The sequence below is a fragment of the Ceratotherium simum genome, chromosome 20 (genome assembly GCF_057802395.1).
Source record: "Ceratotherium simum simum isolate JZ-2026a chromosome 20, ASM5780239v1, whole genome shotgun sequence".
Lineage (NCBI taxonomy): Eukaryota > Metazoa > Chordata > Mammalia > Perissodactyla > Rhinocerotidae > Ceratotherium > Ceratotherium simum.
Window position 1 is genome coordinate 35,290,983 of NC_141919.1, and position 12,479 is coordinate 35,303,461.

Genomic DNA, 12,479 nt, shown 5'->3' on the forward strand with positions numbered 1-12,479 from the left:
TGAGAACCAATGACTGACACATATTTCTTTCCAGTCAAGTAGGCTAATGTCTTAATCTATACAGTCCAGGAAATCTAGATATAAAATTGGCAATTTTTTCCATAAGTAAGCAGGCAAGAGTCCAAAGTATTTACTTACATTGAGGATACTCAGAGAGGCGGAAGAGGGTATACTGGTACATTTCCTATTCCTAGCTCTAAGTAAGACACAGATCTATAAAATAATATGGCTTAAAAGACAGCCATCAATTAATGTATAATTTGAGAGGATGTTTCCCAAGCATAGGTGATTTTGAAAATAATCAGCTAAGGACATGCTGTGGCCTTATGTAAATGTGCATGTAAACATCCATGTTTAGAAACTTCCTCTCAAAATTCTAAGGAAGTCTATGGAATTTTATATATATATATATATATGGAATTATTATAATTCTAAGGAAGTTATGAAATTCACAAGCACATAAAAATGAGAGTAGGACAGGGAGACTACACGTTCCTGGAGCACTTTCTGATACATAATTTTAACATATATAAAATTTCTTATATCAACTTTGTAAATGCAAACAGGGTGCCAGAAAGAACTCATGGAAATATCCAATTACATCACTGAAAGAGAGAATGAGAGGAAATAAGAGAAAAAGCAATCTAATATGAGGACAAATTTGTGTTAGGTTATTTCTGGGCACAATTTGGGGATATGGATTTTAAACCGAAACACCCATCATTTGGTGTTCATTAACATCAGTGGAAGACGCAGGGGGAATGTGAGGTCGGGAGAAGCAGTCAATCAGAAGCATGCACTGGACCCGAAATCTCATGGTTTAAAGATCACAGAGTCTGTGTGAAGAAAACCTTCATTTTGGGGGCTCTCCTCTCATTATCCCAACAAATTAGATGCTACTATATAGCAGACCTCAAGCTTTCTCCTGAAAATAAGATTAGTTAGATGTTTCACAGAAATTCTTTTCATATGGAGAAAATTTATTCTGAAGTGGAAGAAATACAAGGAGACTTAAAAGATTTTAGTGTATCTTAATATTCCATTCCATTCCATTCATTGTTTGTGTGAAATGGGAAATGCATTTTACCAGTAAGAGGTGGCAGTATCACACCATGGCTTCTACTGATGTTGATTCTACAGTTAGTGACATGGTCCAATTTTTAAAAAGAGCTTTTAAAAAGGAGATGAAAAAATGGTCCTGGTCATACCTTCAAATTTGTTCTGACAAGTCTGAGGGTTGAGCTATTAGTTCGCATAATGTAGTGACAGAATATAGTATTCCACGTAAAAGGTTTTGTCATCAATTGTGTTTGAAGAATGCAGTGGGGCCTCTCTGTTCCTTAACTTCCTCATCTCCAGCAGTCGTCTTCTTTCTCCCACAGCCACTGCCCCTACAGTCATAACTTAGCCCACTTCATCACTGTAACTTTTCCACCTCAAAGCACAAATTCAAGCACACCACCCTTTGACACCATTCTCCTCATTCTAACTTGGCTGTTCTAGTAAGACTTTCAGTCCACTTGTTCTTTAACTTTCTCCCAATCTAGCAGTCTCCTTTCTTTCTCCTCGTCCCTCCATATTCCTACTTATATTGCCCTGCCCTTTACTTCTGCACACTCTGGCCCACGTCCTAAACTCCCTTGTCCACCGCCTCGTCATGGTGCTCATCGGGATGAGGCTCAGTATCCATCTTCCCTGCACCTGCACTGAGAGCAGATTGGTATCACTATAAATTCATTAGCACCAACCACCAATGGGCCCTCACGCTGCCTGCCATTCCCCCGACTATGTTTCTCTCACCACCTCACTGTCCCACTCTGCAACAGTGAGTTCAAACATTCTGCATCCTCCTCAGACCTCCAGCCCACTCCCTTCTCTTTCACTCTCTACAGATGACCCTGCCTCCTACTTCATAAAGCAGAAGCTCTAAGGCAGGAAGTCCTTCATCTCATACTACCACACACAAGCTGCCTACCTCTGCACCTATTCTGGACATCTTCCCTTTCAATACCACAGAGGACCTGGTCTGCCTTCTAGATAAAGCCAATCCTGCCATCACTGCTTTGGATTCTATCTTCTCTTGCCTTCTCAGGAACCTTACAAATATCCATTATCCCATTTCTTGCTTGTATGTGCAACTTCTCTTCCTCAACTGGATCCTTCCCAGTGATTTCTGAGAATGCTCAGCTCTCTCTCATTAAAATATTCTTTGACAATATATCTCCCTCCAACTGTCTCTCTCTCTCTCCCTCTTTCCCTTTCCTTCCACAGTCAAAGTTCCAGGGAGGTATTTATGCTCAACTCTCTTCATTTCTTTGTATCTCATTCACCCTTCAGGTAACTCCAGTCTGGTTTCCACCTCCATTCTGTTACCTTATCAGCTCCTACTAGGGTGATCAATGATCTCTGTGGCACTAAATACACACTTTGTCTCATTTATAAATGGAATACTGTGTTCTGCGGGACGCATTTTGAGTCATCCTTGACCTTTCTTTTCCTTTGACCTATACATGAAGTGTAGCATCACGTCCTGTCAAATGCCGGCTTTCTCTTAGTTCTTTAAATGTACAAAGCTCCTTCGCACAACAGGGTCCTCTCACATGCTGTTCCCTTGGTCTGAGACTGCATCACCATGCTCTCCACGGCCTCAGCAGCTCCTATTCCACCTTCAGACCTCAGCTCATCCATCATGCCCTCTATGCACTTATATACACCTCTCCTCCCACTGGGGAATGGGGGGGGCAGTGAGTAGTGTTGGTGATGCCAATATTGGTTTTTGGCTTGCTAACTGGTGGTCCCAATCACTGAGAGAAGGAAGAACACCAGGTTTGCTAGGGAAGACTGGACTTGGTGAGTTTTAAATGCTTTGACATATTCAAGTGAAAGTGGCAAGTGGGAGCTGGATTTATGGGTCTGGAGCTCAGTCATGAGGTCTGAACTAGGGATTAAAATTTAGCTTGGTTGAGATTTCCTAAGGCTGAGGCTCTAAGACTGACCTTTGAAATAAAAACCATCAACATTTAACACCTGGATAAACTACGATGAGCTTATAAAGATGCTAAGAAGGAATGGTGAGAGAAGTAGGAGGAGAAAAATCAGTCATGTATTGTAATTTTGCATTTATTTGTGTGATTACTTCATTGATGTCTGGTTCCACTACCAGATTATAAATTCCACAGGGACAGGAGCCACGTCTGTTTATTCAGCATCTAACACAGCACTCTTCATACATTAGATGCTCAACAAAAAGGTTACGGATGGATGGATGGACGGCTGGATACTGGTCTAAACAAAGTTAAACAGATTACTTCACAGCAGAGCTTCTCAGAATCTCTGACACACTAATGAAAACTAAGGGTATGTCATACAGTGTTTCTTAAATTTATCTGACCAGAGAATACCTTTGATTCACAACAATAGTTAATGTCTTTTGCTAACAACACCATTTTAGAAAACTGTGTCCAAAATGCAGTAGCAGAGCCCCAATAACAAAACAAAAAATAATGGGACTCAAGATTCCCAATTACACTGGCATATCTGCAAAATCCTGTTAAAAGGATGGTATTTTGACTCTTAGCAAAATATATTTTTTAAGGGCACCTGTATCAAATGAGTAGAAATTAAAGAAATATGAAGGTAAAGCATGGGAGAGCACTAAGGGAAAAAGAAAGAAGATGTATTTGTGTGCTCCTCTATACATTCAGGATCTCTGTTATAGAAATAGTGTCTTGCTCACCTGAATAAAGTGACTACATTCTCTTTAGTTGCTACCACATCCTCCTCCGGAAGCATACTCAAAATTGCAGCTTTCAAGAACACATAAGTTGCCTTGAGGAAAAGAAGAAAAGCAGCTGGTTATAGAACATCCCTAGGTACATGACATTTCTACCTTACAAATCAGGAATGACCTACAGATCTTCCAGATATAATACTTAAGAGGCATCAAAGAAATAAAAGGAAATAAAGTCTCATATTGCTTACTCCAAAGGAGAATAACACTTTTCATTTAATTTTGATCATTTTCCTATTATACAACTACAGCATTCATGGGTAAGAAAGTGGACAGAATGAACAAGAGATCATTATCTCATTTCTCCCAACTTCCCACAAATGGATCAGAATTAATTTTGATTATTATGAAAAGCCTTGTCATCAGGGCACCAGAAAGCCTACAAAAAAATTATCAAGACTATTGATATTTAATAACTTTTAAATATAAGCGCAGTTCATCCTCAGAGGCAAAGCCTCTTTGTTGAAAAGGACTCTTTGGATGCCTCTTAAAGCATGTAGTGCTGAGGACAGTGCTTATACACAGTAGGTACTTAGTGCACAGTTCCTCCTTTGACAGATCCCTAAGTTGAGAAAACAGTGTCAATGTGATACTACTGAACAAACAGTCCTAAATGAAAACCATCCTGGACACTTATTAGCAAACAGTTGACATCAATGAAAGCACTGCACTTTACCTTGGACCATTTACTCTCTTTGCAAAGCAGATCTGAATAGTAATATGCCTCCATCCAGTTTTGTTGGAATACATGAATCCACATCAGCTCCCAGTAACAGAGATGGTGAAACTGTTTCCATTCTTCTTGAACTGAAATGCATTTTCGAAATAGCTCTTGTGCCTATAAGTCAATTGCATAAAGCTGATCATCCAGATATTAGACAAGGAGATAATAACCTAATGGAAAAATACATAAAATACTTTGTACAAAAAGAATACAATCAGCACTCATTAAACCACTCAATGCAACAATATGTTCCTTTCCTTACATGCAATGATACAGTTAAGTTCTGTCTCTTTATTTAACTTTGTGACAGGGCTGCGGAACTTTATAATGTGAGAATAGGGAAGTTACTTCCCAATTAAGATAAAAAACACAGAAGTCCTTTAAGAAAAGACTGACAATAAAAGTGAGAACTTCCAGACGGTAAAATATACCTTAAACAAAGTTAAAGGCAATGGACAGACTTGGAGAAGATAACACTACATACACAATTGGCAAAGAATTAACCCTTATCATACAACAATTCATAAAATCCTTAAGAAAAAGACAAACAACTCAGTGGGAAAACTGTCAAAGATATAAACAGGCAAATCAGAGAAAAAGATGTACAAGTGACAAATATACATATGAAGAAATTTGTAAACTAGATAATATAAATTTAAAAATTAGATTATCATTTTTTGGTCATCACACTGGCAAAAACAAAACAGACAGATAATGTCCAGAGTTGACAAATAGCATTGGAAACAAGTATCTTCATATCTTTACAGGAGTTTAAAGGGAATAACCTTAAGTTAGGAGGACAATTTGGCTGAATTTATCAAAACGCAAACATCTTTGACCTAGAAATCCTAATTATCAGAATCTGTGATATAAATACACCTGTGCCCAGAAATATATACATAATGATGTTTACAACAGCATTGTTTATAGCAGCCAAATGTCCATCAACCATGGACCACTTTAATAAGTATAGTATAATCCATCCCATGGAATGAAACCCACCTATCAAAAAGAATGCGGGAGATTTAGATATACTGACCTGGAAAGAAATCCAAGATGTATTGTAAGTAGAAAAAAAAACAAATCAAATAAAAATACACATGCTTGACCCCACTTGTGTAAAACAAAATTGTTTGTAAGGATATTTATATGAAAAGCTCTTCACTCTTCTTCAAGGAATTGAGTGAATAATTTCCTTTGATGAAGAGTGCACATGTAATACAGTGGAATTGTATCTTATGCAGGGGCTAGATTATAAAGTCAATATGTAATACTGAAATTGATAACGGTCAAAGTTTTTTGAAAAAATCTCTTAAATTGCCCACCTGCATTTTGTATATTCTACCCAAATGGCCTCATGCACATTATGTGTAAATAAATGTAGACTATATTCAGTAATCTACTACATATAATAGAATGCATACACAAAATTAAACTTTGGCTTTTTAATTACATATTTTTTTCTTTATTTCTGTCTAGTGCATATAGCTGAATTTACTTATGTTGAATGAGTGTGTGATACAACTCCACCGTACGGACAACTCCCCAAATGACGGCCCCCAAATGAATTACCTCTTCCACATGCCCTTTCAGCAGCTCTATCCGGGCATGATAAAACAGCATGAGTGAGCCCTGTGGAGAAAGGAAGACAGCAGACTGTTCAATGGTCAACGCTGGTTGATTGGTTATGGTTGAAACAGACACGTGAAATTCTAAGCATACATTTGGAAACTGCTGGAGGAAGGGTGCAAGAAGACTCTCTGCTTCCACAATATTCACTTCTCCTGTACCTAGAAATTTAACGGGAAAAGCCTCAGTCTTCATGAAACATGGTAGATATCTATAACTAATTCTCCAAACTTCATTAAAATATAGCAAAGACCTATTCACAGAAAGATGAAAACTGTTCATTTGCCATTTTTAAATTTGAGAAATAAAATAAGACAAGACTCATCTATGACTTTAACTTAAGAAAGCTCTTGAAGAGACTAATTCTTATGAACAGAAGTGGTTGTCTTATTTCTGGTTTTCACAGCAATATTAATTTATCTTAACAAAAAATTTAATTTTCTACTAAAAAAGGAAATCTAATATGAATATGCTAAAATAGATCACCTTAAAACAAGGTTTATAGAATTTTTTTTTACCTGAGAACAGATAAAAAATATTCAACGAGGGGCCGGCCCAGTGGCGCAAGCGGTTAAGTGCGTGCGCTCCGCTGAGGCAGTCCAGGGTTCGCCGGTTCGGATCCCGGGCGCGCACCAATGCACTGCTTGGCAAGCCATGCTGTGGTAGCATCCCATATAAAGTGGAGGAAGATGAGCATGGATGTTAGCCCAGGGCCAGTCTTCCTCAGCAAAAAAAAGAGGAGGATTGGCAGATGTTAGCACAGGGCTGATCTTCCTCACAAAAAAACAAAACAAAACAAAACAAAACAAAAAAATATTCAATGAAAGAAACTCTCCACCCCCCCGGCCAAATAATGCTCTGACAAATGTCACTATTTTCCATCTTTACTCAAAAAAAAAAAGTAAACAGATATAGACTACTAGGTCTTACTGATTTTTCTAGATTTTTACTTACTCAGATGAAAAGTAATCAACTTTCAATGATGTAAAATATAATCAGTCCTTACCAAGTATCAGGGAGATATAAGTATGAAAAGCTAGTATAGTTAAGCAGCATAGTGAAGACCTCATGCTTCTTCCGGATGCACCTTCGCGTAACTGCAGGAGGCCCAGTTCCTGTGGGGATTAAATGCATTTTAGAATGAGAAGGGCATGATTGAAATTCAGATACTTCAAAATGCTGGTTCGTGTATCTGCACCCTCCATGACGCTGGGGTTTATTTGTCAAGAGCTTAGAATAGTGGTAATGCCTAACTAGAAACAAACTTTACATTTTAAACTGGCATAAGACAATCTCACAAATTCTTTTATATCATGTGATTCTAGGGAGAGAGAAAGGCAGTGCTCATTTCACTGAAACGCTGTATTTCTCTGAAAAAATACTAATTTATTAAAACATATTGAGGATCTAAGTGCAAGGCACTATGGTGGGTGTGACCAGATATGGTTCTATGTCTTCAAAGATCTTCCTATCAAACAGGGAAGACAGACACAGGATTTTATTAGAATATAGTGAGTGCTGTACAAAAGATAAATAAATGATTCTGAGAGTTAGGAATACTTGAGCCTCACTGGGAGAGGATAAGGGAAAGCTTTGTGGAATTGATGACATTTACCTCAAACCTAATGGATGGAGAGCTTGTCAAGAGAACGCTATTTGCGAGGATGCTAGTTGAGGAGGCCACCCAAAGGAAAGATTAGCAGAAGCAGGGAAACAGAGAACAGAGCCTGTTTTGGGAACAACAAATTGCCCAGTTTAGCAGGAGTACTGGGGAAGCAAGGAGTAAGGTTGTAAACTGGCTAGAATAGGGTCATGGGGCCCTTGAACCATGTTATGGTTTGGACTTTATTCGGGAGGCAATTTGGAGCCACTGAAGGAATAAGGTGGAAGATGAATGGTCAAGGGGAAGGGTAAGCAGGAAATACAGAGTCTGAAGAGATATCATGAAGGGACCACTATAAATACACAAAAGCTTATGAAGAACTTGGATAGTGAAATAAATGGGAAGAAAATTACAGCTTCTTGTATGTGTTCGCATACATTTCCCAAAACCTGCTCTCTTGACTAACAGACATAACTTCTGCAATAAGGCAACCCTAGTAATAGCACATTGAGTGTTATGATTAACAAAAATTATACCCTACAAAAACAACTGCACGGAAATATAATGAATAAAACTTACAGAAAACAAATTTCCTCACTTAGTTTTACAATGAAACTTGTAAAAACACAAGGAAACCCAAAATACTGCAACTATGTTTGATGCATGTGAATCATAAAATGTAAGACATGGAAATTTGTTCTAATTTCCCAGTTTCACAGAAGACAACTCTGGGGTCACTAAAATGTTAAGGCAGCATATTTTAACCATGCAAGAGTACTAAAGTTCCAGCAAGCAGCAATATTAGTAAAACATAATTTTTAATTCCAGAACTTAGGTAACAAAGATGAAAAATTTTAACTTTCAATAGAAAAACCATCTCTAACTCCTAAAAAATATGACCAAGGACCAATGGCTCTTTATTGTCCTACAAATAAATTGCCAATAATTGTCATGCTGGTTATGAGGACATGTCGTACTGCCCTCATATTCAACAAATAATGTTTTATCTTCCCTGCCAAAATTAAAATAAAATTAAATTTGTACCCTGTTTCCAGAAAATCCTATGAATTCTAATAATCTGATAATCCTTGCTGGTAAAAGGGACAGCATCTGTAAAAAAAAAAAAAATACAAGTATACTTATGTGTTACTATATCCAACTGTAGATAAATGTTAAACTCCAAACTACTTCAAGTTTCAATGATTCAGTAATATAAAAAATTAGAACCAAGTTTAAACCACTAGACATGTCTCAGTCATCACACACTTGCACATACTGTAATCATTACTTGTCAATTAACTTCATTTAGCTAAGACATTGAATCTAAAAAAATTTTTTTAAAAACCCAGCCTTTTCAGAATGCTCTAAAGAACACCTGCTCCTTTTATGTGGACTGATGAAGTGATAAGAAGGCAATCCCTCAGTGTCCACCCTCTTTTAGCGTCCTTTTCTGGAATGCGCAAGTCTGTCGTGTTCTACATGATAGGCAGGCACCAAGTAGAAGTGAACAGCTGCACTACAGCCCCTTTCTGGGACATCCCTGAAGAACAGTGGTGAAGGGAAATCCTCCCAGTGCAGAACTTCACGCAGCGCACCTGTTTGTTCACTTTGCTTGGAAGGAGAGATGGCCACGTGTGCGATTACATGCTCATTCATGGGCTGTAGGCAACGGTTTGGTTGCATGTTCAGGGATTTGGAAAGAACATGATTGGAAAATTCAGGACAAGTAGTTCTTGGGAAGAAGTATGTGAATAGACCTGTCTGAACGAGTGAAAAACGTGAAGATATTTGTGTCCCATGTGAATGTTCATTGCGGACCTCAGCACAGGAGGATTTTAATAATTAAATGGATAGGATGACCTGGTCTGCGGATACTGGTTAGCCCCTTTCCCCCGCCACCCCACCATCATGAACAAAGTGGCCATGGTGGTATATGCACTCGTGCGTAGGATTCCCTTTACTACTTTATTTTCTCACCGATTCCAGTCAAACTTTAATAAAATTTCAAAATCTCTAAATAACATATTGCAACTTGACAGGTATCTACTCAAACTCTTCATCTCCTCCAGAGCATCAAAATCATTCCTTAAGTTATATCTCCCCTCACCTATTTTCAATTCCAGAGCCACTATGCGATAGCAACAATATTTCTGGTGTGGAAATGGAACTGTATTCCAAGCTCTTTATTACCAAAAATGTCACTAGTCCATTCAGAGTGCTACATGATTCCCTTATTGTACAATCCAAAACCACTCTGAGCATGTGCAGAACTTTACAACACATCCTGCAAAGTCCCCACTGGGTCACAACACAGGAAAACTGATCCCACTCTAGCCACTTGTCAACCAAGCCCAGGGAGAGGTTCAAATGCAGTAGAGAAGGCACTGAAAACCTTAGGTACTTTTATAAAAGGTTCTGGTTGCTTTATAATGATCTACTTACCAAATTAAAGGCCCCTATTCCAAGCTTGACACCTCCTTCAAACTCATAGAAGAACTGCTGTTCAACCTTGTTCTTCTGAATTACATGCAAGATAGAAAGACATTCTCTAGATCGAAGAAAACAGTTATAGCATAAGTTTACTGTGACTCTGGAAATTAATGTTAAATCAAGCTTCACACTTATACACTATAAAATAAATGTCATTAGCCAAAATACTAAAGAATTTTTGAAGGATGATGCTGTTCTGAGTTTACTCTTAAGGCTACTGGGTAATAATGATTAAAGAAAAATGACACCCATTTTGACACTGTTTATCAGGACCAATGCTGCTGGGCTTAAAGCAAGAGAGGGTTCAAACATCAGCAAGCATGACTCCAGAGCTATAGGACCACAGGACTGCGATCTCACAGCTTCCCAGCATCATGTTACAGGAGACTCCCCAGGAGAACTGAGATCCTCAGCTGCTGTGCAACTTCAGCAACCCTGCCTTCCACCCAGACACTGAGATGCTTCTGACAAAAAGATCTGAATTTCACTGTGATCGCCATGGTCTCAAATAGATCAATAAATTAGAGCTTGTGACTAGGAAAGACTCAGAGAGCAAAGCAAATTCCATCACAACTGCCCCACTTGTCCTCTTGCTTTTTCCTGATCCATCCAAGTAAATCTTTCTGATTTCTCACTTTAATTTCTTTTTTTGTTGTTGTTGAGGAAATTAGCCCTGAGCTAACATCTGTGCCAATCTTCCTCCACTTTATATACAGGTCACCGCCAGAGCATGGCTGCTGAGTGGTGTAGGTCCACGCCCAGGATCCAAACCCACGAACCTGCGCCGCCAAAGCAGAGCACACCGAACTTGACTGCTATGCCACGAGCCAGTCCCTCACTTTATTTTATTTTTTTTATTTTTTTTATTTTTTTAAATTTTATTTATTTATTTCCCCCAAAGCCCCAGTAGATAGTTGTATGTCATAGCTGCACATCCTTCTAGTTGCTGTATATGGGATGCGGCCTCAGCATGGCGGGAGAAGCGGTGCGTCGGTGCGCGCCCGGGATCCGAACCCTGACCTCCAGCATCGGAGCGTGTGCACTTAACCGCTAAGCCACGGGGTCGGCCCCAGTCCCTCACTTTAATTTCTTTTCTACACATTTTCTATACATTTCTCCCTTTTCCTTTACATCTTCAAAAGGCAAATGCAAATGCAAGTTAAAACAACAGCAAAGGTATAAAAATTGGTAATAACCAGGAATTGCTTATCAAACTGACAAACGTACGTGTTTTTTTTTTGGTGAGGAAGATTGGCCCTGGGCTAACATCTGTGCCAATCTTCGTCTATTTTGTATGTGGGATGCCACCACAGCATGGCTTGTATGAGCGGTGTGTGGGTCTGTGCTCAGGATCTGAACCCACAAACTCCAGGCTGCCAAAGCAGAGTGCGTGAACCTAACCACTACACCACCAGGCCAGCCCTGACAAACACACTTTTTAAAAGGTAATAAATAACTAGATATCACATATCATCCAGTGTGATGCAATTATGAAGCACGCAACTTCATTTATGAGGTATATTCTAGTCAAATACATTTAACCTGAATCTTAGTAAGCCTGTATACCTAACTTCGAGTTTACAAGAAATATAAGGGCTGGAGGAATGCTACAGACTGAACTATGTCCTCCTCAAATTCCTATGTTGAAGCTCTAAGCCCCACTGTGACTATATTCAGAGGTGGGATTTTAGGAGGTAATTAAGGTTAAATGAGGTCATAAGGGTGGGAACCTACTCCCATAAGATTGGTGGGCTTATCAGAAGAGGAAGAAAGAGAAATAACTCTCTCTGCCACGTGAGGACACAGCAAGAAGGCTTCTAGCTCCAAGCCAGGAAGAGAGCCCTCATCAGAACCTGACCACATTGGCACCCTACTCTGGGACTTTCAACCTCCAGACTGCGAGAAAATAAATTTCTGTTGTTTAAGCCACCCAGTCTGTGGTATTTTGTTATGGCAGCCAAGACGACTAAGAGAAAGAACAATCTAAATGAAAACTCAAGGAAGCCACCAAACAAATCCATGTGATATTCTGCAGGACAACTGGCTTGGACTTTTCAATAACTGTCATGAATATAGAGACTTTTCTAGAATAAAATATATTTAATGGACATAAAAATCAGATGCAGAAGATAGCCTTGGGTTGGATCCTGGTATAGACGTACCAGGAGTAAAAGAAATTTGGTGGCCGACTGGGAAAATCTGAAGATCAATTGTTACATGAAATGAAGAGTTAGTGACATAAA

General features: G+C 38.9%; 1 protein-coding gene across 8 annotated transcripts in view; it reads right to left on the reverse strand.

Annotated features, from left to right (window-relative positions):
* TTC39B (tetratricopeptide repeat domain 39B) overlaps positions 1-12,479 on the reverse strand; it is a 134,494-nt gene that overhangs the window by 23,394 nt on the left and 98,621 nt on the right. For all 8 annotated transcript variants that reach the window (XM_014792402.2, XM_087444614.1, XM_087444615.1 and 5 more), the window contains 7 exons: positions 10,189-10,294; positions 8,791-8,856; positions 7,150-7,258; positions 6,237-6,304; positions 6,087-6,146; positions 4,467-4,628; positions 3,737-3,828 (listed from right to left, as the gene is read on the reverse strand). In XM_014792402.2, coding sequence (XP_014647888.2) covers positions 3,737-3,828; positions 4,467-4,628; positions 6,087-6,146; positions 6,237-6,304; positions 7,150-7,258; positions 8,791-8,856; positions 10,189-10,294 — 663 coding nt within the window. The remainder of the gene's footprint in view (positions 1-3,736; positions 3,829-4,466; positions 4,629-6,086; positions 6,147-6,236; positions 6,305-7,149; positions 7,259-8,790; positions 8,857-10,188; positions 10,295-12,479) is intronic.